The sequence below is a fragment of the Panthera pardus genome, unplaced genomic scaffold (genome assembly GCF_024362965.1).
Source record: "Panthera pardus isolate Hobbes unplaced genomic scaffold, ASM2436296v1 HiC_scaffold_22, whole genome shotgun sequence".
NCBI classification, from domain to species: Eukaryota; Metazoa; Chordata; class Mammalia; order Carnivora; family Felidae; genus Panthera; species Panthera pardus.
Window position 1 is genome coordinate 14,274,332 of NW_026526788.1, and position 25,648 is coordinate 14,299,979.

A 25,648-nucleotide genomic window follows, 5' to 3' on the forward strand; every position below is an offset into this window, starting at 1 on the left:
CTCAATCTGGCTAGCAGTTGGTACTCATTTTGAAACTTTTAGGATAGACACATGAACTGGATTAGCATCAGCTACAAGAACCGTGAAATCTTATTCCTAGACTAAGCTTTACTTAAAGAAGGACCTTTCAGAGTGTACCCGTTTAGATGGAGTTTAACGGTTGTATTAGACACAGCCCTGCCACGTTCGTGTAATGGAACAATTATGAAAACAGAAACCAGGCCGGCAAAGGCAAATTATGATTTGGTTGTTGAGAAGGATGATGTTGTCCTACCCAGTAAACCTGAGATAGTATATTTTCATCTAGATGAGAAACCTGCAATCTCACCGAGTGAGAACTTTATGTTGCATTATTTTCTCTCTGTTGTAAGTTTTGTTTTGTTTTTACATTTTTAGTCATTCAGTATCAGGTGATTATAAGCATCATGACTGCTCACTGAGAAAAATTGGGAAGCACAGAAAAATAGAATTCTGCCATTCAAAGGTACCTACCAGTCATATTTTGGTATATTTCCTTAAATAGTGAGATCACACTGCCTAAGTCCGTTTTCTACTTGGTCCACCTACAGACACAGCCTACGCAAATATAGAGATAGGTGTAAGTAGACAAAGTTACCCTGTCATTTGTTAAACATTTGTGCCAATCTCAAAGCACATTGGGATTAGTAGATTGGTGACACACATATACATCCACACGTGATTTCTCAAAGAGCAAGCATACAAAGAATGCTTTTTCTGCTCTCTTGTAAAGATAAACTTGGCTCCAGACGGCCAAGGTATCATGTTGCAAAACATACAGCTTTTAAGTAGAGAGCTGGTGTGGGAGCCCATTTCTGCTTTCAAAGCCCATTACATCACATTGCCTTATCACACTTACCGTGCTAAGAAAAACCTCTCATGAGCATCGGCTGAGGACCTTTCTCTCCTTAGTTTCCTAAGTGTGCTGGACCAGGTAAACTCACTTCGATTTTTAATTTTTGTAAAGAATTCTTCGCATGTGGCTTCGTCCCTCTTTGGACGCGTTTCCTTGAAGAGCTCCTCAGTAGTGGCATTGCTGACTCATGGGATATGCATATATTTTTTAAATTTTTATTTATTTTTATTATTTTTTTAATATGAGATTTATTGTCAAATTGGTTTCCGTATTTGAAAATCGTCGGGTAGACCTGTTCTCCGGCTCGCTCCCCACTGGTGATGTGTGAGAACATTTGTTGTATTGCACCCTGACCAGCTTGACATTTGGGTTGAAACAGTCTTAAATGACATGATGGGGCGAATCAGCCCCGGGGCAAGAAATAGGTCAACATCCAAGAAGAGTCGGTTTGACATTTATTCGTCTCTTGTAATTGATACATGGAGCCTAGTTATTCGTTTCATTTTTGCAACTGCTCCTTCATCCTGGAGAAGAATAAACACATTTAAAAGGCTTCAGAAAATTGTGAGAGCAGAAAAGAGCTCGAATAACCTTTCTCTGAAAGGTCAGGCGTAAATAGGAAAGGCTAACAAGGTACCTGGAAAGGAAGAGTGGACAGGGAAGTGTGGAAATCATCCAAGTGACCAGTTAAATTAAAAGCTCAAAATTATGACATAAGAAGGCTCCCATTTGTAGATGATGCAGGTTGTGGTCATTGGTGGGGAAGAAGGAAAAGTGTTGAGAGAAGTTATTATATGAATGTCTGAGCGTCTCGATATGCCTTTGTTTTACTATTTTATCTCGATCCAACCACACTACATCCCTATGGGAAAAGAGGACATTAAAAACAAGTCTAGAAAAGAAAACTAAGGGTCGTAGTGGCTCAGTGACTTTCTCAGAGCCACACAGTAGATCTGTGTTACACCTTTTTTATGCTGGTGCTTTTATGCCAGCAAATCGAGTGTCAGCCGGCAAGCTAGATTCCGTTAAGGGCCTCTTTCTAAGAGTAAAGTGGGAGAGATTGAGGTAGAGATACCAAGTATTGCTTCTGACGTATGACAGAATGTCGATCGCCTGAATGAGGCACTGGGAGCAGAGATGACAAGGAGGGACCAAGTCAGGACAGGTTACGAAGACAGACGTGACGGGCTTGAATCAAAGGGAAGAGGCACCCGCAACACCAAGATGCCTGGCCTGCGTTGCTGGTTGAATGACAGTTGGGTTCAGGGAGACGGTTTTTGGAGCAGCGAGTCCCGTGGAAGGTGGTTAATGCGGCGATGGCGGGGCTGAGTTTGAGGGACTGGGGAGAGACACAGGGTACACTGTGCGCAGGGAGGCATCTCGGTGTGGATCTGGAACGTTCAAGGAAAGAGGTGCAGACTTGACGGCCGTCAGCCTGGGATCCTAACTGCTGTTAGGAGGCCAGCTCGAGTCTTCCGATTAAGGCTATCGCCTGAGCCAGCTTGAGGAAAGGGTAATTAGCGTATTGTGTGAGGACTAGGGTCCAGTGCAGATCCGACCATCAAATCCCAGATTGACTACTTCTAGCTCTGTGGTCTCAGGCAGGTTACCTAACCCTCTAAGCCTTGCCTCTTGTCTCTTGCTCCCCAGTGGAGGCCTTGACAAAGTCTGGAGACATATTTTAATGTCACAAGTGGGTTTTCTAAGGGGATCAGGTGGACAGAGGCGAGGGACGTTGCTAAGTATCCTCCGTTGCCCAGGACCGCCCTCCGGTGGAGAATGGTCTGATCCCAATGTCAGAAGCACAGAGTCTCGGTAAACCTGCTGTGAACCTCCTACACAGTAAGGGTCATGGTACTCTCCTCACAGAGCCCTTGTGAGGTTCCTGGAGATGATGCCGGTGAAAAACAAGACTGAACCTGTAGGCAGTAACTATTTCAGGAAAGTAAGTCAATCAGTTGGGAGGGAAAAGCAGGCAGAGGACACAGGTTGGGTGGTACTTACCTGTAAGGGATGGTGGAGGGAGAGGTATGTGTGCAGCACACTGAGAAGTAGCACGGAGGGGGAGGAGGAGGGGGAGAGGGAGAGAGAGGAGTAGGAGGGGAAGGGGAGGAGGAAGAGAAGGAGGAGGGGGAGGAAGAAGGGAGGAGGGGGAGGGGAGGGGGAAGAGGAAAAGAAGGGGGAGGGAGAGGAGGAGGAAGGGAAGGGAGAAGAGGAGGACAGACAGAAGAAGGAGGAGGAGAGACAGTGGAGGGGGAGGGGAAGGAGTAGGGGGGAAGGGGAGGAAGATGAGGAAGGGGAGAGGGGGAGGGGAGGGAGAAGAGGAGGAAGGGAAGGGAGAAGGACAGAGAGGGGAAGGGAGGGGGGAGGGGGGGGAGTAGGAGGAAAAGAAGGAGGAGGGGGAAGAGGGGGAGGGGGAGGAAGAGAAGGGAGAAGAGGAGGAAGAGGAGAGAGAGGGGAGGGGGAAGGGAGGAAGGGAAGGGAGAAGAGGAGGGCAGAGAGGAGGAGGAGGAAGAGGAGGAGAGAGAGGGGAGGGGGAGGAGGAGGATCCAGAGTGAAGCATCAGGGATTGGAACAGAACAGGACGGTTCAGTGTGTCAACACAGTTTCTATCTCAAGGCTACTCCCAGAACAGCCATCCAGCAGGGCGGGGATCTCAGAGAGGTCAGTGAGGCTGGGACTGGAAGGAGACCACCCCTGGGGTCAACAGTGGATTAGTGATGGGCTTGAGAGAAGAGCTGTAATAAGAGTAAAATGGGACTAGAGCGTCAGGTCGCCAGGGCTTGATAACATCCATGAAGAAGGACACCAAGAGACAGGAAACGCAGTTCATCCCAACTGTGCGTTTGGTCACAAAGTGTTTTAGGGTTGGAGAGGCCATCTTCCTCATAGGCTGGCAGGAAGGCAAAGTCTCAAGGGGACGGTGACACGATAGGGAATGTTACTGGAGGCACTGGAGTCTGGAAGAGAGAGATGGGGTTTGCGGTCGAGGCAATCAAGCAGGGGGTTGCTTTCGGAAGAAGTTGGGGCCATTTCCCTGGGAGGAAATGCGATGACCGTGTCACCGTACTTCAGGGCCAGGGAAGCCAATGGAAACCAAGAAATTAACTTTTTCGGAACTTCTCAGAAATCACAACCCTTTCTCCTAGTTCTTCCTGAACGGAATCACCTTCCCCAAATCCACATGTCGCAGGCCGCACCCCCTCCTGCGACCGTATTTGGAGACGGGGCCTTTCCAAGGGTGTTAGAGGGTGGGGCCCTGATCTCAAAGGACTGGCGTCCCCGGGGTAAGAGGCAGGGACATCGGTGGGGTGCACACACGGGGAGGGCTCCTGAGCACACAGGGAGAAGGCCTGTGTGTCGGACAGGAGGAAAGGCTTCACCAGAAACCAACCCCGTGGCCCCTTGGTCTTGGACCCCCCGCCCAGGGAACTGGGAAAGAAGCAGATTTCTGTTGCTTAGGCCACCCGCCTGTACTATCTTGTGGTCACAGCCGTGGTTGACTCCTCTGCTTCCGAATCGGAACTTCCATAGATAGAGTGCAATTGAAGAAATAAGATGACCTTTAAAAATAGAACAATATTTCTTTTAAAGAATTGGATTGACCGTGAAGGACAGACAGGAGAGACGGCAGATGTATGGCACCCAATCCTAACCCCAGCCAATAACCAGCTGGCTTCCACTTTCTGTATTGAGAGAGACCGACCATGTGAGTGACAGTTAAGATTATAGGTACTAGAGTCTGGTTGCCTCTGCACAAACTTATCCAGTTGGCAACTTACCCATTTGCTTTATCTGCCAGACAAGGAAATTCCTGTAAAATAGTTAGTACAGGGGTGCCTGGGTGGCTCAGGTGGTTGAGTGTCTGACTTCAGCTCAGGTCACGATCTCACAGCTTGTGAGTTCGAGCCCCGAGTCGGGCTCTGTGCTCACAGCTCGGAGCCTGGAGCCTGCTTCGGATTCTGTGTCTCCCTCTCTCTCTACCCCTCCCCTGCTCCTACTCTCTTTTTCTCTCTCAAAAATAAATAAACATTAGATTTTTCTCGTTATTTTTGTTATTACTAGATTCTCTAAGCATTCATTTGTGACATTAAAGGATATATTTATCTCTTAGCTTCTAATGATTTTTTTTTCTTGTTAAGTGTTTTTTTTTTTCTTTTCCAGTCCCGTAATGATAGCCAAAATACAAAGTCCACGGACACACTGTTTTTTGCAAAATTGTTAAGCTAGGAACCATCATTGTCTTTGTTTCCAAAACATTCAAGGCAGAAATAATGTAAGCAATACTGTAAAGATATTTTGAGAGAGATTTATTGGGCTGTATTAACATGTCATTTTCAATTTACTTAAGAACAATTTAATGAAAGAAAACATTTTAATGACTTTCATAGTATTTTATGTTCCCATGTCCATTAACTAGCCCATTACAAAAGAGAGAATTGTTGTAACTGGTAACTGACACAATTGATACAACTGTATAAACTAAAATATATCAGCTATGGATTTTTATTGCTTTTAATAAGTGTAGCCTATTTAGTTTTAGACAGTTTTGGTAAGCTTTCTATCAATTCTGTGGATTTATAATTTGTAAATAATTTCTAAGAGGATGTTTGAAAATATTTGATAGATAAAATATCCACTGTTAGCATAGATTCTGCTTTGAAAACAGGAAAATCTGGGAGAAAAATGAACATTAGTTTGCATATTCTTATTGAGAAAATGGACATCAAAATTGTCTTGGAGAATCTACTGCATTATGAGAAAAGTTAAATTATTTAGTTATTCATATTTTGTTTCCATTGAGCCAAATGGATTGTTTTAATGAAATTATTAGATACATAAGAAATATGATCTTTGGTTTTCAGGTCAAAACAGTGGTGTTTTGGCCCAGAGTGTCCATGGCAGAAAGAGTAATGAATGATGTCTGTTTCTGTTAGTATGTATGTGATATAGGGAAGCAAAGAGACTTTTTAACACATACTTAAAATAATTGGTAAGGCACAGGAAATCTGTCCATTGCATGAACTGTCTGATTTAAGCATACGTAGCAGATATTTTTTAAAGGAGAATGAAATTTATGAATTTGGTGTTTTAGGACATTCTATACTTAGAACCATACTTTTCCTCTCTAACCTAAAAGGCAAAACTATCACATGAGATTTGATTCTAATTTCTTCTGTTCTTAATTGAAAATGAAAGTTGTGCTGCATTTTTTAATCCTTTCTTGCACTTTAATTGCAGTTGGGATTCATGGGTATAAATTTCATTACCATCTAAAATAATTACCCTCATTTAATGTCCTATATGTAATTCCCTGATAAATTGCTAAGTGTTTCAAACCACCTCGCTCATATTTATACCAATGTATGTCTTCATCAGGATCCAAAATTTAGATAAGGAGTTCATTTTAACTACACTTTTGTGCTAAAAATTTATTATTCGTGTAGGTGGATGTTCCAAGAGGCACACGGACACCGGACTTTCAACTCATAAACCATGAATTTTAATAAAACTTTGCTTCAGGAGACTTAACTCTTTGCCTTCTGGTCAACACCATGAATGAATGAATCCATCTATCCACTAATTCACTTCAAATTTCTATTGTTCTATTTTACATCAGGCAATATTCTCGTTCTTAAAGAGTAACTGATAAATAAGATAGACCAGGTCCCTGATCTCATGAAAATTCTAGTGTGAGAAAGACAACACATATTTAACGAATCAGGTTTTTAGCAAGTGATAAACTCTAGGATTAAAACAAAATGGGTCAAATGACACAGAGTCATGGCAGTGAGGATCTGGGCTTTTTACTTTCCGTTTGTTGGTCAGAGAAGACCCCTCTGAAGAGGACACACTTAATTTGAGACCTGAATGGCATTAAGAAAAAGCCATGCAAAATCTAGAGAAAGAATGATCCAGGCAGAAGATAAAGGCCCTGGGGCAGATGCAAGATTGATGTATTCTAAGGTCAGAGGAAGTATAATAGGAGAGATCAGGCAGAGAGGTCAGAGAGGAGAGAGACCCGATCTGATTTATGTGTTTAAAAGATGGCCCTGCCTACCGCATAAGGAAATGGGCCATTACAGTAATTTCCAAGGAGAGAATGGTGGTAGGGACCAAAGGGATTATAGAGAAAAGGGGATTTATTTCAGATTATTGAAGGTAGAATTATAACATTTAGTGTTGGATTTTATGTGGGGTGGCGGCATGAAGGAAAAACGATGATCTAGAACAAACTCTCTGTAAAGAGCCAGAGAGTCAATCTTTTCAGTTACGCAGGCCACTCTTTCCCCATTACAACTAGTCAACTCTGCTGTTATATGTAAAAGCAGCCATGGACAGTATATGAAAGAATGAGTGTGGCCATGTTCCAATAAAACGTTACTTACCAAAGAGGTATTTGGGCCGTATTTGGTCTGCAGGCAGAAATTTGTTGACCCCTGATCTAGAGTAAGTCCTGGAAAGAATAAGGAAGGTTATCCAGAAGAGAAAACAGAGGCTGTGAGACCCCAGCTCTCCCACATTAGCGACACCCTCCGAAACATGACAGATAAGGTAGGGTCACTGGGCCTGGTGGAGAGGAGGCTTCATTACCCAGAGAAGCTCATTCCTATTTCCCTGGGGCCGCTTTCCACACTAGCCGGAGTGAACCAGGAGACGCCCAGAGTATGTGATTGTTTTGACTTGCTTTCCTTGCCATGCATGATAGAGTTCTTCGGATGATGGATATGGCATCGTCCTTGATTTCACCATGTTACGCTGTCATGTTTTCTATTGTTTATGTACCTGTGCTTTTCATAAATAGTTTATATTGCAGTTAGTATGTTAACATATATCATTTGTAGCTCTAAATTCTTTAACATGTCATTTACTCTAACTTCCCTCTAAAAATACATAGAATGTATTTCTCTATTTCAGGAAAAAAAATTCATTACATATAGGGCGATTCAATCCCAGAACTAGGGAATCCCTTGACGTGTTACAGAAATCGATAAAATAATACCTGCATTAATTTCTTCAATAAAGCATTTAATTGAATGTATTCTGTGCAGATGCTTTACTGGTACCAGAGACACATGGTTTAAAAAAAAAGAAAAGAGAACCTGGACATCGAAGGGCTCAGTACCTAATCAAGGGGAGTGACCAGAAATCTGCCACATCCAGAACTTTGCAATAAGTGCTCTAAAAGGGCAAACACAGCCACCGGGTAGGATTCAGAAAAGGGCATGTAAGAGAGGAGGCGAGAGGGGTGAGTCAGACGGTGGTTCTCCAAGGACCTACGCTCGGGACCACTTTTGTTTTAATTTCCGATTCATCATGAGAGATGCTTTCGTAAGATAAAATATCAGTGGGTTACTAGAAAAATAAAAGGGAAAAAGGCATAATGTCTGCTTTGAAAAACTATTAGATCGAACATACATAAAATTATGTTTCAATAAAAATATCAGACTAAAGTTAACGCCGCCACGCAAAGAAAGAATCACACAGGTTTATCACACTGAAAGTGTGTCATTGAAAGTGTGTGTATGAGCAATAAGGAGAATGGTTGTTACGGTGATTGGCAGTCATAACAGGGGCAAAATTGATGAGCAATGTAGCAGTTCTCCGCTCGAACTACAGTACTTACAGTTTTAAAGAACAGTGTGTATGTCAATATCTGTTCCTAATGTGCCACATGTACCTGTTTCTTCCTTGGTGACTTTTCTAGTCTAGACTGGCTGGATGGAAATGCTATTTGTAGAGAACGATGTGTATTGAAACTTGTGTTTTGTCTAATACGCTCCGAGCAGAGAAACCCATCTCAAAGAGATGTCTGGTTGGAAATGAAGCAGTTGGGTTTAAGACAGTTTCAACACACTTGGGGTGTTCATTTTTATTTTTTACCCAAAATGGAACAAATGATGTTCTAGTTTCATGAATCCTTCGTTAACACCCAGTTCTGTCCATTTATCCTGTAAAGTTAGGGTTCAACTTAAATTATCTTTTAATGAAAGAAAATTAAAATTAAAAGATTCTGGATTTTATACACTTGGGGCTACAATTAGCAAACTAATCTTAAAATATCAGACATTTAACATCGCCCTTCTGTATATGAATTGTATGCAGTTTGTACCAAATGTTTCTCACCTCATGAATTTGGTAATAATTAAACAGGTTTACGCTCTGTTCAAAAAATGTGAGTCCACTGATCTTGGATATCTCAATGGCCAATTGCTATCAAATTTTCCAAATTTAGAAAAATGTTCTAAACTTCACTACTAATCTCTTCTCAGACCAGTACAGTTTACCAGTCATACTTTATCTACAAAAGATTCTGGAATTCAATCATGCTTAGATAAGGGTAAAATATTACAGGAATCTTGTATATAACTAGTTAAGATGGAATAGTTATAAAATCAAAGTGGTTTAGGGGGAAATATCTCAAAATAAAACTTTTAAAACACAGTTTTTCTTTTATTACATTCTTTATTAAGGTGGGACGTATCCTTAACAGTTACAGATTAAAATTGGAAAAGAGTAAGAAATAATACCTTATGCCAGAAACTCTTGCAAATGTTTCAACAGTACAATTACTCAATAAACAAATAAATGAGATTGAGACATTTCATTAATCCCTATGGTATGTTTCTACATCATCAAGGATGTCCTACACTGTTATTTTTTTTCGTTTGACCATTAAGTTGCTTATTATGTAAGCGCAGGCATCGCCTAAAGTCAAGTAAGTACTAAAACAATACAGTTATGACTCTGAAATAGAATTTTAAAATGTCTAGGAAAATTCATGCCCAAATATGAGTGTTCTCAAGGCTGTAGAATTACAAGTTATCTTTTATTCTTTGGAGTTGTTTAGTGCCTTTCAAAATTTCAATGTACTACCATTAGGATGAGAAAAAAAAAGCAAGTATTAAAATTCAAGTTAGTCTGTGTCAGTTGACTAATGTAATAAGCCTAGTCAGGTTCATCAAGGCTCTGCCCTGGAAAAAACTAACCATACAGACATATGAGACACAAAATGTGGTTAACGCTACATGGATTTTTGTTGCTGAAAAATCATAGTAAATGAATTAGCAGAGTTTGTGAAATCAATTCTGAACTTTTGATTTCTGTGGTAATTAGGCCACTTTGAATTATCTTCAACTTTTGATTCCTTTAAAGCTTATAATTATAATCAGTTAATGGTTTAAATTAAATGTGTATTATTTGTAATCAGTTTTCCTTAATGAATAATCCCCATGATATATAAGGATTATTGTGACAAAGGAAAGACAGACGCAAATGTCTAACACTTTGGTGTGTGTGATTTTTCTCCTACAAATAGAAACATATAGGCAGAATAAAAAAATTGATAAGAAAACTGTTTGCTCATAAAAGTGTAACTGCTTTCTCTGAAGTTACTGCCATAATGTTTTTTGAATAGATAACGTTCTTTGTATAGATACTAGAGCCTTCCTTCTGATAGCATTCAACCACTCTTCCCCTCCCATCTTGTATTATATTTCTTCTCTATAATACAAAGCTATAAATTTCTTTAAGGTGCATTTTATTCATGTTGCATAACCACAGTTGCTTGAGTTGTTCCTTACAGATGGCATGGCACAAACACATAAGTGTGTCTGAATTGATGAAGGAAAGGATAGGTGGGTGGGCAGATGGTTGGATAGATGGATGGATGGATGTGGATGGATAATTGGAAGGATATGAGTGTTCACTGGTTTTATTGAACTTGGGGCTCCTTTTCCCCTCTAAGGAAACATATATTCAGATGGTACTTGATAAGATAAACCATTGATAATTATGACTGTGGTAGTTAAAAAATAAAAGAATCAAACATAAGTAACAAAGAGCCTTCATTTGAAGCCACAAAGGGAACTAACAGATTTTCTTCATAAACATACCAAAGAAATGAAAGAATGCTTCTGATATCTTGGACTTAGCTAAGTAGCAAATGTCCCAAGTAATTTGAAATGCTAACTTCATATTTTCTATAAATATACTTTTAAGGATTTAGGCAAGATTCAAATTACGGAAGTCTAATGGGCTGTAATCATATATGCTATTCAAACTAAGAAAGCTTTGTCAAGAGTTCAGATAATGCTTAAAAAATATTTTGCTTAGCACTGGTGAAGTATTTGTAATAGTTCCGGGTTTAAGATGTTACTCTTGGCTCATTTTGACTCATCATCTTTAACTGTTAAGAATAGAATACCATCTTACTTAAAGATATAAACAAGAATATCTGTTATAAATATGTTTGCAGATTTTCTCCCACCCTATTTTAAATTTGAAAAAAAAATGATTTTAAGCACTTTTAGACAAGATCTCTGAACAATTTAGTGGAATAGAGGAGAAAAGATCATGACGACTAAATCGATTAATAGGTATTATTGAATGCATACATAATTTATTATTAGAGAAAGTGCTTTGTAAACTGTAAAGTGAAATATAAATGCTGTCATTTTTGAGCAACATGATAATGCTCACCCCTGGTATCCGGACCACTCTTCTAATAACATAATAGCCCGTTTCTCTCTAGATGAAGTCTCATCATATCACAACCAAAGAGCAAAATTACACACTTTTTAGATACACCACTGAGTAATCAGCTGTGTTCAAAAGGATGTTTTGGCTTAATAATGAAAGCATCTTAATAACTGAGATTATTACCCACTGAGTTACTGTCACTATCATGTTCTGAAACAGACAAATTTTCTAGAATAAGAAACCTAGCCTTTTATGATATTTCTGAAGGAGAATTTCTATAAATACCATTCTCGGTGTGGAAGGAGCATTTCTGCTTCCTCCTTCTCTCCTCTCCTTTCCCTTCTTCCTCCTTTCTTTCAATCCCTCTTTTCCTCCTCCTTTCCTCCCTTTTTCTGTCTTCTTTCTTTTCCACTCCTTCATCGCAAGGATGTTGGAAATACCAGCATTAAACATAAAAGGCATTTTCCATTTGCTCTTGCTACTTCTGTGTTCTCACCTCATAACGTTTTGTCCACCCCCTTAAAATATTGTCAAGACTCATGAAAATTGGATTCTCACTAATACTGCCTCAACATGCAGTAAGTTTTGTTGTTGAAATACCCTGAATAAAAGTCTGTTGCTCATTAACGTCTTCTTCATTTATTCTGGAATTATGTCTAGAATGTATGTGAAATTGGCTCTTTTATTGCACAAGGCTAAGATATAACTCATACACGAATTGTGAGTTTGTTTATAAACAAACTTTGTTCTCTAGTCTCCTAGAGACTAGAGTTGTTGTTAAACTTTTTAAACCATTGCATTATAATTTCTTTCTTAATAAAACAGCAAAAGTCCTCTCCCTTAGTAGCCAAGAAATGTCACAAGACCTAAGTAAATATTTAAAAAGGTGTCCGATGCCTATAGTAATATTTTCCAAATGTCTCTTTGATGTGGGTCCACAAACATGGCAGGTGTTCTTTTAGAAAATCTGTGAGAAGGAAGAAAAAAATGCAACATTCATGCTTGCACCAGGAATAATAAATTCTGTAACACCGTCAATTAAGCTTATCAAGATTCTTAAAATATTCGTTGATGAGTGCAGGGATACACAGACAGAGACAACCACTTGGAACTTACTAATACAGCTTGAAGAGGGCACATTTTCTTAAACTTTTAGAGAAGCATAATGTTGGGCTTACTGTTGGAGAACACTTAGAATATTAGCAGGAAGCCTTTGTTCTGTGTTTCAAAAAAATGTTACTTGGCCAGGATTGCTCTCTAAATAAAGATGATTTCCAAAGGACATATGGTTCCAATTTCAAAGCCAAGATGATTGTCCTGGATATTTTATTTTGAAAAGAAATTCCATATGTCTAACCTGTAATAGAGAGTATAAATATAAATGTTTTTGTACACAGTTGCCACACTTCTTCATCTGTGTGTGTGTGTGTGTGTGTGTGTGTGTGTGTGTGTGTGTGTGTTGGTGTCTGCCATGGATTAGTAGGTACTCTACACAGTAGGTACATACAATGACCTACTCTTTGTGAAACTACTGCTTATGAGTTTTTAAAAATAAAAGGATACACTTCAGCCCTAATATTAAGGTAGAAATCAACATAAATCACAGATGCTTTATGATTACAACCCTATAATAGACAACGATAGAGCTCTGCAGAAAAAAAAAAACAGTGAAAAGAAATACGTAAAGATATTCCCGTTAGTTATTTGTGGATAGAGAAATCCGATGCCTTCTTAATTTCTTCTCACGGTTCTTAAAAGTTTTCTATAGTAATAAATTGATTACATTTTAAATGAAAAGGATTTTCTTTAATTAGAGGGAGTTTATTTCAGAAGTAACTTCCAGTTGATCAAGTTAGGGGCCTTTGTAAATTGATGTTATTCCCTTCATTTTTTCTAATCTAGTGGTAAAAAAAAAGATAATAAATATTGAATCATTAGCACCACCTAGAAAATTAGTACTTTAAATCAAGGCCTCTTAAAACTTACACCAAAAAGTCACTCCTGAAATACCACTTTCATTCATTCTTTTCAAATGTGACACTTGTCATTGGATATGACTAAGATTTAACAAATTGGCTCTAAAGAGCTCGTAACCAGTCTAAATGTGTTTTTTTTTTTCAATCAGGCTCGACTTACTTTTAAACTCATTCCTGTGATTAGATGCTTTCTGTAGAGCTTCGCCAGATGGAGGATTTTACGTTTGTATACCCTGCGGATAGGAATTTGAAACTGCCTTTTCGAAAAGCGATCTGCATAGTTTTAACCAAGCCTAGTGGGGTAGACAGGTTTTCTTCAGTTATAAAGGACTTCATCCTTACCGTAATTGCCACCCATTCACCCTCTAAATCTTTGATCATATCCTATCCTGCATAAGACATATTTAGGTCAAATCAATAGGAGGAGGAAGAATTTTTTTTTAACTATTTGAACTCCCCAAATTACTCTGCGTGTCAAACACGTAAGAACACAGTCGGAGTGTATTTGAAAAGCTCCCATACAGGCTGTTCCTCTTCGGTTTTACCACAGCGTGCTCTTTGTTTCCTCTCTGTCAGTGCCTTTTCACAATGTTTTGGATTTAGTTATATTAAAAATATCTACGTATTGTAGAGGAAGGAGTGGGAATGAGGGAATGCAGATTTTAGTCCCAGATGTGCTGCAGAATTGGAGTCATCTTGAACAAGAAACTTTTAACTCCCTGTGCTTAAATCTTACATTATCTCTAAAAACAGAATATCAACCAGATGTTATTGATTTTTTCACAATAAAATAAATACTGTCTTTCACATTACAATTTTTTTTTTAATTTTTTAAACGGTTATTCATTTTTGAGAGGCACAGAGTGGCAGAGTGCAAGTGGGGGAGGGGCAGAGAGAGAAGGAGACACAGAATCCAAACCAGGCTCCAGGCTCCGAACTGTCAGCCCAGAGCCTGACACCAGGCTTGAACCCATAAACCATGAGGTCATGACCAGATCGGAAGTCAGACAGTCAATTGACTAAGCCACCCAGGCACCCCTTTACTTTAGAATCTTAAACCCATCTCGCATAGGGAGTTTCCCTTGGCAATGACTGAGACGTTCTATGGGAAGGTGGGAAACTCTACCATTTAAAGAACAATGGCAGAAATCATATTTGAACACTGATCTCCACTATGGGGATTATTATTATTTATTTATTTTTAAATTTACATCCAATTAGTTAGCATCTAGTGCAACAATGATTTCAGGAGTAGATCCCTTAGTGCCCCTGACCCATTTAGCCCATCCCCCCTCTCACAACCCCTCCAGTAACCCTCAGTTTGTTGTCCATATTTATGAGTCTCTTTTGTTTCGTCCCTCTCCCTGTTTTTATAGTATTTTTGTTTCCCTTCCCTTACGTTCATCTGTTTTGTTTCTTAAAGTCCTCATAGGAGTGAAGTCATAGGATTTTTGTCTTTCTCTGACTGACTCATTTCACTTAGCATAATACCCTCCAGTTCCATCCATGTAGTTGCAAATGGCAAGATTTCATTGTTTTTGATGCCGAGTAATATTCCATTGTGTGTGTGTGTGTGTGTATATATACACACATATATATATATATATGTATGTATATATATATATATGCCATATATATATATATATACATACATATATATATATATATATGGCATATATATATATATATATATATATATATATATATATATATATATGCCACGTCTTCTTTGTCCATTCATCCATCGGTGGACATTTGGGCTCTTTCCATACTTTGGCTATTGTTGATAGTGCTGTTATAAACATGGGGGTGCATGTGTCCCTTCAAAACAGCACACCTGTATCCTGTGGATAAATGCCTAGTAGTGCAGTTGCTGGGTCACAGGGTAGTTCTATTTTTAGTTTTTTGAGAAACCTCCATACTGGTTTCCAGAGTGGCTGCACCAGCTTGCATTGCCACCAACAATGCAAAAGAGATCCTCTTTCTCCGCATCCTCACCAACATCTGTTGTTGCCTGAGTTGTTAATGTGAGCCATTCTGACAAGTGTGAGGTGGTATCTCATTGTGGTTTTGATGTGTATTTCCCGGATGATGAATGATATTGAGTATCTTTTCATGTGTCGATTGGCCATCTGGATGTCTTCTTTGGAGAAGTGTCTATTCATGTCTTTGGCCCATTTCTTCACTGGATTGTTTGTTTTTTGGGTGTTGAGTTTGATAAGTTCTTTGTAGATTTTGGATACCAACCCTTTATCTGATCTGTCATTTGCAAATATCTTCTCCCATTTTGTCAGTTGCCTTTTAGTTTTGCTGATTGTTTCCTTCTCTGTGCAGAAGCTTTTTATTTTGATGAGGTCCCAGTAGCTGATTTTTGCTTTTGTTTCCCTTGCCTCTGGAAATGTGTTAAGAAGTTGCAACGGCCAAGATCAAGGAGGTGTTTGCCTGCTTTCTCCTCGAGGATTTTGATGGCTTCCTATCTCACATTGAAGTCTTTCATCCATTATGAGTTTATTTTTGTGTATGGTGTAAGAAAGCGGTCCAGATTCATTCTTCTGCATGACGCTGTCCAGTTTTCCCAGCACCACTTGCTGAAAAGACGGTCTTTATTCCATGGGATATTCTTTCCTGCTTTGTCAAAGATGAGTTGGCCATACGTTTGTGGGTCCATTTCTGGGTTCTCTATTCTGTCCCATTGATCTGAGTGTCTGTTCTTGTGCCAGTACCATACTGTCTTGATGATGACAGCTTTGTAGTATAGCTTGAAGCCTGGGATTGTGATGCCTCCTGCTTTGGTTTTCTTTTTCAAGATCGCTTTGGCTATTTGAGGTCTTTTCTGGTTCCATACAAATTTGAGGATTGTTTGTTCTAGCTCTGTGAAGAATGCTGGTGTTATTTTGATAGGGATTGCATTGAATATGTAGATTTCTTTCGGTAGTATCAACATTTTAGCAATGTTTGTTCTTCCTATCCAGGAGCATGGAATCTTTTTCCATTTTTAGTGTGTCTTTTTCAATTTCTTTCATAAGCTTTCTATAGTTTTCAGCGTATAGATTTTTCACCTCTTTGGTTAGATATATTCCTAGTTATTTTATGGTTTTTTTTGTGCAACTGTAAATGGGATTGATTCCTTGATTTCTCTTTCTGTCACTTCATTGTTGGTGCATAGGAATGCAACCGATTTCTGTGCGTTGATTTTATATCCTGCAACTTTGCTGAATCCATGGATCAATTCTAGCAGTTTTTTGGTGGAATCTTTTGGGTTTTCCATATAGAGTATCATGTCATCTGCAAAAGTGAAAGTTTGACCTCCTCCTGGACAATTTGGATGCCTTTTATTTCTTTGTGTTGTCTGATTGCAGAGCCTAAGACTTGCAATACTATGTTGAATAACAGCGGTGAGAGTGAATATTCCCTGTCTCATTCCTGACCTTAGGGGAAAAGCTCTCAGGTTTTCCCCATTGAGGATGATATTAGCATTGGGTCGTTCATATATGGCTTTTATGATCTCAAGGTATGCTCCTTCTATCCCTATTTTCTTGAGGGTTTTATCAAGAAAGGATGCTATATTTTGTCACATGCTTTCTCTGCATCTTTCGAGAGGATTCTATGGTTCTTGTCCTTTCTTTTATTGATGTGATGAGTCACATTAATTGTTTTGCAGATATTGAACCAGCCCCGCAGGGGATTATTATTTATCATTTATTTTATCACTAATTATATGTTTTTGGAAAGTTGTATAAGGACCATCGCCTTTGGCAGCCTCCATTCATTTGACATTCATTAACGCAGTTCACCTCAGAAAGCTTGATGCTCTGTGGTTCTTGATTCCTTAGTCTTCTGTCTCTTCCTTTTGGTCCCTTTTTGTATTAGAAATAGTTCATGTTTTAGCTCAGCATTCCACTTACCCTGTCCCCCAGATGAGATCATTACCCACAGGACTGATGTCGTACCCGCCCTGTCTCCTTTTGGCCAGCCTCCAAGGAAGAGTCAAGTCTCTCTTTACACATTTTTCATAAAAACAAAAACAAAAACCAGTGTGTGTCAAAGTGGTTAAGCAATGTTTAACTTTAAATCAACAAATAACCCTATGTTTCAGGACCTGACCAGGCATATTTTATTATTTGATACTCACACGAAGCTTTTTCTGTGCACTGAGATTCTAGAGGTTTAAAATTAAAATGTAATTCCTTACAGCTCTTTGCCATTCTCCATGCGTAGGCTAGACGTCGCTGGGGCTTTTATGGTTGTCGTGAAGGCACAGTGATTTGGCCGGAAGCCGCAGTGTAGGTCTTGAGGGTATGAGGGGGAATGGTGGCCTCCTTCCCTACCAGCCTTCACGCTGCTGGGCTGTACGACTTCAGGTCAGTTTCATAACCTCTCATGCCTTTGGATGCTCATCTATGCAGTGGAGGTAATTCTGACTCACAGGGTTGCTGTAACTATTAAAGTGTTTGTTACTACATGTAAAATGCATGCAATGGTAGCCAGCATATAAGCACCATGTAAGTGAGGGCCCTGATTATTATGTGAGCACTTTGAATGTAGATTTTCCTTTTGTTCCTCTGTTCAGTTCACTGCTTGCCAGAAGGTAGTGCACATAAGAGTTCTGGTATCTGGTTGCATTCGGTAATTTTCAAGGGTAATTCTTGTGTGTGTGTGTGTGTGTGTGTGTTTTCCTTTTGTGCTGGCCCAGTAATATTTTATGTTGTAGACCTATAATAGATGGGACTTCATTATATAAAGTCTGAACACAGTTCTAGGTCCGTATAGGCTATGGGATCGATTGGGTTTGCCCAGGTGTATGACCCTTCCTGGTTGATCCTAAAGTCAGTATCTTCATCCGTCCAAAACGAGTTGACTCTCCTATAATTCTCCTCTGTCGTGTGCCTGTCTTCTGCATATGTATTTTGCCTTTGAAGATTAGTTTACAGTTTTGTCACGTGGAGATAATAATGTTTGTCTTTTACGGTGTGTTGTAGACCTGGAATCAATATATGTTCATGATAATTAAAAGAAGAGTGCCCATAGTAGGCATGCAGTAGGCATTCCATAATTGGTAGATCTTGTCATGATCCCTAGTAAAGTTGACCCACTTTGTGACCTATGTCCTTTTGTGTGTCACAGATTTTATTCCAGCCGTTCTTTGAATATCTCCTTTCACCAGGTCCAGTTCTAGGTGCTGGGAACCACGGAGGTAAACACGATGGAATAGGTCACCGTTGTCAGAGACACTATCATTATCTGATATGTTTCTTAATGACGTATCTGGTTTAAATGTTTGACTTCATTTTTAGTTAGATCCTTTTAGATTGTTTCAATGTATCGTTGACGAGGTAGTCATTGTTAGGACTCTGCAGAGCATTTATCCTGATGACTGTGTTTTTCCTTACAGCTCTTTCAAGCATTTGATTGGAGGACTGGATGACGTGTCTAATAAAGCCTATGAGGACGCAGAAGCTAAAGCAAAGTAAGTGATATTTTTTTATTCCTTTGACTTTAGTCTTGATTTTTCAAAGTTGATTTTGAATAAATAGAAGATTAACTATTTTGTCGGACGTAACAAATCCCAGCACTCTGACAGAAGAAATCACTTGCTTCAGAGGGGGGAACTAGCAAATTTCAAGGTAGTTACTACATAGGATGCTTCCTCAGTAAGTCTCTTCTTAAACATGAAATCTTAATTTGGGGAGCAAGATCATCTCCACAAGGGAAAAATGGTAAGTTTAAAACCCCCTATAAATAATTGAATGCAAACATTATTTCTCCCACTGAAAATACTTGATGGATGAATGGCGGCCACAGTGCGCAACAGTTGTTTGTGAAACTGTAGGGGAAATAACAAAGTTGAAGTATTTCCCGTTGCAAATACCCTGTTGCTCTGTTGCTTTCTCTTGAACTGCCGAGGCACTAAGTTACCAGAATGATCAGAGATAGTACATATCCCATTAATTATCCTTTTTGTATCTACTGACATAAATCCAATTATATCCACTTTAAACCTTTAACTTTTTTGAGTGAGATCTTGCCATTTGCAGCTACCTGGATGGAACTGGAGGGTATTATGCTAAGTGAAATGAGTCAGTCAGAGAAAGACAAAAATCCTATGACCTCACTTCTATGACGACTTTAAGAGACAAAACAGATGAACATAAGGGAAGGGAAACAAAAATAGTATAAAAACGGGGAGGGGGACAAAACAGAAGAGACTCATAAATATGGAGAACAAACTGAGGGTTGCTGGAGGGGTTGTGGGGAGGGGGGGATGAGCTAAATGGGGAAGGGGCGCTAAGGGATCTACTCCTGAAATTGTTACACTAGATGCTAACTGATTTGGATGTAAATTTTTAAAAATGAAAATGAAAATTAAAAAAACCCTTAACTTGTTTGACAAAGATTTGAAATTATTTGAGATTGGCTTTTTCTGACAAAAAAAAATCTAGGTTTCTTTTACAAAATGGCAATCCTTATAAGTCTCCCCTCTTCTGCCCCACCCCCAAACTAATTCAAGTGAAAGCAATTTAGTAGTGATATCACACAGGACACCTGAAGGATTAAACTGACAAAAATTTATCAGTAAAGAGATAATTCAGGGGCAGAATTTGGTTGGTTTTGTAGTAACCTCAAAAGCCAAAAAAAAAAAAATTTTAATTGCTTTTGCCTTGAGAATCTAGGAAGATTAAAACTTTGGTCTAGAATGAAAAGAAAAATAAGTACTGTAATTCATTTTGACTGATAAAATTCTATTATCTTCAAAGCTGTCAATATATTCACAATTTCTTCCCCATATGGTTGCTTCTGTTTCCTCCGCTCTTTGGAGGGACACAGACACACACATCCGGAGGTCAAATGGCAGCCGTGCCTTTGCCAAGATTTGCTCAGGAATCGCACTAGGCAGTTTTAACGCCAAACTGCACACAGTCATCGGATTGCCTGTACTGTGGGTGGTACATATTAATTTTCTGGGGTTTTTTCCTACACTCAGTCAAAATACATATTAATGCTAAGTTTAGCTTCTGGTATTAGCACTAATCCTACTGAGATGGCAGAGGGGGCCATTTAAGCTACCCTATCAGTTTTAAAAGTTATAAAATTCCCTTGTTATTATTGGACTTTATCCTTAGAGGAACATTTGCTATATAAAAATTCATCTTTATAATTTATGTTAGCATATTTTTCTTGAGTATATATAGTCGATTAAGATTACCATGGGTCATTCCATATAAATATGTGTCGTATAATACACCTTTTGTATATATATAATGGCTGGTAATCTTGAAAATTTATCTAAAATCTACATGAGCAACTGTGTACGTATTTTTGCAGTTACTAGAAAAAGTCAGACCTCTTTTATTTTATTTTTTTAATGTATATTTATTTTTGAGAGGGGGGGCAGACTGCAAGTGGGGGAGGGCAGAGAGAGAGGGAGACACAGAATCCGAAGTAGGCTCCCGGCTCTGAGCTGTCAGCACAGAGCCCAACACAAGGCTCAAACTCACAAACCGCGAGATCATAACCAGAGCTGAAGCTGGACGTTTAACCGACTGAGCCACCTAGGCGCCCCATACCTCTTTTGAACTAAAGCATTCTATGGTCTATTTCTGTTTCGGCTAAATGTTAGATTCTTTAATGAAAGTTTTTGCGTAAGTCCTGTTGACCCAAAGTTGAGTCTGGTCACAGGCTTGAAATGGGTCAGTGATGGGAAAGCGCCTTGACTTAGCTGCATCCTTCCCAGCGTCCTCCTGGCTCTATAAAGATGACTGTGTTTGCATCTCATGAACTCTGGGCATCTGTGAGGTCATTCACACGTGCTTCAACCAAAGACAACAGGGAAAACAAATATGGCAACGTTCAGATCTGACAATTACAGGCCAGGAAGGGTGACCATACTTCTCACTGGAACAGATTCTGTGTGAAGAGTACCCTGAACGTGGGGCCACAGCCTCGGGCTTTGCTTCCCCCCTTTGTCGTTTCCAACCACCTGGTCTTAGTCCAGTTACACTGCCTCTTGATGGCCTCATCTTACTTTTGAAATGGTGTTTCTGTGAGTTAATTGATAGGAGTATGTAGAAGTGCCTTGTGAATGATAAAGGGCTGTAAAGGGAATGTTACTGTTGGTGGAATTAATCACTGGAAGCATATCCTAGTGCTTTTGATAAATGGCTTGATTTATAGATAATTATTGCATATTGATTACATAAAACTAACTTTACCTGGCCAGGAACTCTTTACTCGTATGTGGACAAACTGCTCTCACTTCGGTAGAATGTCATGAAATTTCACCTAGCCTGGAAAATATCCGTAAATACCATTTTGATAAAAATAGCAACATTTAGGGGCGCCTGGGTGGCTCAGTTGGTTAAACGTCCAACTTCGGCTCGGGTGATGATCTCACAGTCCGTGAGCTTCGGCCCCGCGTTGGGCTCCGTGCTGACAGCTCAGAGCCTGGAGCCTGCTTGGGATTCTGTGTCTCCCTCTCTCGCTCTGCCCTTCCCCTGCTCATGGTCTTGCTCTGTGTCTCTCTCAAGAATAAATAAACGTTAAAAAAAATAAATAAAAAATAGCAACATTTGGCTAAAAGAAAGTTCAATTATGATTGAAGAACAAAGAGGAACAGCAAATGACTAGTTGCATCTAAGTGGCTCAAAATATTACTTGAACCATAAATTTGATAGACTATAAATTAGTTATTATACTTGAATATAAGTTCACTAGGAGAGGTTAAAGTTTTCTAGTTTAATTAATACTAAATCCAAATGAATGCATAACCCACGTTCCTTAATATTAGTTGAAAAATGGGAAAAAATCAATAATATCTGAAGATTTCTGAGGTTGAAAGTATCATTTTAACTAGGTGTCCTCTCTCTCGGAGGTAAACTGTGAATTATTCCCAAGGCAGAGCTTTTTAGTTGAACTAACAAGTTTAAATGTCTATCTGTGTTAACACTGTTGTCTCTTTATTCAATTTCTTCCCCTTAAGTGTATTGTGCCTTCATCTCATATTTAAGGAGCTTCTAAGGTTTGCCACTTCAGGGACTAGGCGCACGCTCTAATTGGTCTCGATTCCCTGGATCATTCTTGTAATGCCTCTAAATTTCTATATAGATCACAAAATCTGTACCGTTGAGAACCGAGGTGTTGATTGGCTCTGCCGTGTGAGTCTCCATGATTTTGCCGAATTCACCGAAGATGAGGGTAGTATTTCTTAAAATCCGACTGAAATGATCACAGTATTTATCCCTGTGAACTTACTGTTGGTATTGTCTCATCGACTATGACTATTTGGATAAAAGGAGGAAAAAAAAAAAAAAAAAGGCCTGACTATAAAGATAGATGCAGTTGAGATGTTTAGAACTTAATTAGCTGTTAGCATAATCAGGCTTCAGTGGCGGACTCCTACACAAAATGTACAAACCATCCTTTTCAGAAACACTCCTCTCATCCGGTGTGGGTGGCTGGTCCAGAAAGGTTGGCTTGAGAGCAGTGTTCTCGTGAAATGGTTCTTCGAACTTTCCTGCTGCTGGATATATGCCTTCAGCCCCTCTCACCACATAAATTACCGACAAAGAAAATTATTCTTGACAGAATCTTTACCTTTATGGCATGTTTAAGCTTTTCTTGATTGCTGCTAATTATCCACTAAGGGCTTCTCTTTCTAAAATATGAAGTTGTAATCACATAGACATTAGAAGAGACAACAGCAGATCAAAGTTAAGCATCATTAAGGCTTATTTAGAGCGGAAAGTAGCATTCGTGATGAAAGGTATGCGTTATTTCCCTGTGAGAATACATATTCGTTTAATAAACACTTCGAAATTCACTTAATGATGACTCAGGCACTGTGTTTCACAATGTGCAGACTAAGTAGGAAGCCTATTTTCTAATACTAAGGATCTTGCTGCTCTGACAGCTCGAAGAATGTAGATTCGTAAATGCGTTTATTTATGATCTAAGTTGAGGCTTCTCAGTTTCGTTCTCCGTGAGGGACTCTTTCTCATGGTGAAATTTATACAAAGCTACAAATGAGTGTCCAGTCATGTGTTTTAATCTACAACATCCCTTGATACGAATATAGATTCGAAGGCCCTGCGATGAGTCCGCAGCTCCTCACGTACCTGCCTTTGCTGTGTTCATTCACTTTGTCATATGCACGCATTTTATTCAACACTTTCTGGGTTCCTACAAAATGCTGCATATACAGCGGTGAATACAACAGGCATGCTCCTTGCCTTCATGATGCGTGTGGTGCCATGAGGGAGAGAGACACACGTTAATGGTTCTGGGAGAGCTTCCCAGAGGAGGTGACATTTTATCTAGATTTGAGCTGAATTCTAATGAATTAGCTGGTTAGGCAATAATTAGTATTCGCTGGGCAAGTAAATGCAGAGGGCATTGCAGCTAGACAAATAGCATCTGCAAACCTAGATGGGTATGCACAGAATGCATATTCAAGGAACCAAAGTGCAATCAGGCTGGGACCGAGAAAGTCTAAGATCGGGTGTTAAGGATTTAGGAAAATCACTCCAGGCTTGTAAGTTACCAGAAGAGATGAGTTGGGTGACCTGCTAATTGAACATCCTTTCCTCTGGGGTTGGAAGACTGTGAAGTGAAAGCAGAGAGAACCAGCAGAGTATTTTGCAGGGAAAAGCTGATTGTGGACAGGACTTGAATGAGGGCTGGGTGAATAGAGAAAAGCATTTGAGAGATAGTCAGATGGCAAAGCCAGGAGGTCTCTGCACGGATGTAGATGTTGGTGCTCAAGGGGAGCAAGGTCAGGCCAGCGCAAGGACTTGGCGTCTGGCGGTCAGAGGAAGACAGGGGCGTTCTCCAAGGCAGAAAGTTTGAATGGTGGCCAGGTTTGGGCAGGGGGGCGGGGGGGCAGTGCTAGTGAATTGATTTTTGTTCAGGTTATAGATGAGCTGCCCTTGAGACCGGTTGGGCAGGCCTGGAGCTCGGGGGAGAGGTTGGTACTCACTTGGAAATTATGAGCTTTTACGTGGTAGGTGAAATTAAAGATGTGCATAAGGCAGAAAGTAGGGAATTAGAGCATCATGGTACTGAGGGCTGATTCTTGAGGAACTTTAGCATTTAAAAATCAGGGAAAGAAGAAGGATCTCTCTGTCTCTCTGTCTCTCTCTCTGTCTCTCTCTCTCTCTCTCTCTCTCTCTCTCACACACACACACACACACACACACACACACACACACACAGAAAAGGAGAGCTCAGAAGCAAAGCCAGATGCATCACAGAAGCCAAGAACAGAGTGTGTTTCAAGATAGGGGGAGGAGACAATGACATTGCACGCTGCTGAGAGTTCTAGTGTGTCAGTTAACAAATGCCCACTGGATTTATCAAACCACTGGTTCACTTCACTTTAGGGTTAGCTCAGGGCTGAGTCCCCTCACATGGGCTCAAGATGAAATTGATGTGAAAAAATAAGAGTCAATGAGCTTCTATGAAAGTATAAGAAATTTCAGGTAAAATAGTCAGAGATATGTAGGGATCTTCAATATTGGGAGAGAAAGGAACGTGTTAAATCCAGGAGAGACAGAGTAGAAAAGTCTGGGCAAGTTGGTCTCAGGTCCTTGTAACCCTCACAGACAAAAGCAGACTTTGTGATGTGATTTCCTACTTAAGAAGGTTTTTAGTTTTCTTTTTTCATTAGGTAATATTCCTTTAGATTTAAATGCTAATCCGCACCCTGCCTCTGTCTCTGTAAAACTGTAAAATTCTCCCAAGAGGGAGGGAGGGAGGAATGAATGAATGAATGAAGGAATAAAAATTGAATTCCCCCAAGAGGAATCAATATATTTTTTTCCTCCTATCTTAGCATAAATATGTACTTAAGTTCCTTTTTCCTCCAGAGATAAGCTGATCCTCCCTCTGGGCACACAGAGGAAAGAGGGACCAACCTTGGGCAAGGAGCCTCTAAATGACCAAAGACTTAAAGGCACCATTGGAACCGCCATCTAGTCCTGCCTTACTCCCCTCACTATGCACCACTGTCCACTTCTTTCCCACCTTGTCCTGGAAAAAGGACTTCCAAAACAGATTCACCTAGAAAGAAACAAAAGCAAACAAGAAAGCTGAAACTATAGAAAGGAGCCAGGAACGAGGAGAGTGTGCAAAGCAGGATCCTATCATCAGTGCACGAGAAAAAAAAGTGGTGCCCCAAAAACAGAGGCACCAGGACTGCCTCTGACTTACTGCCACGAAACAGTGAAATCCCACAGTCTCTTCCTCTGGATGAGACCAAATATTGCCTGCATAGGGTCCACTTGTTTGGCCTTTAGGCTTCAGTCCAAATAAAACTTTTACT

General features: G+C 39.8%; 1 protein-coding gene across 5 annotated transcripts in view; it reads left to right on the top strand.

Annotated features, from left to right (window-relative positions):
* Nucleotides 1-25,648, top strand: part of PRKG1 (protein kinase cGMP-dependent 1) — a 1,256,614-nt gene that overhangs the window by 1,124,856 nt on the left and 106,110 nt on the right. For all 5 annotated transcript variants that reach the window (XM_053910263.1, XM_019430062.2, XM_019430063.2 and 2 more), the window contains one exon: nt 18,725-18,799. In XM_053910263.1, coding sequence (XP_053766238.1) covers nt 18,725-18,799 — 75 coding nt within the window. The remainder of the gene's footprint in view (nt 1-18,724; nt 18,800-25,648) is intronic.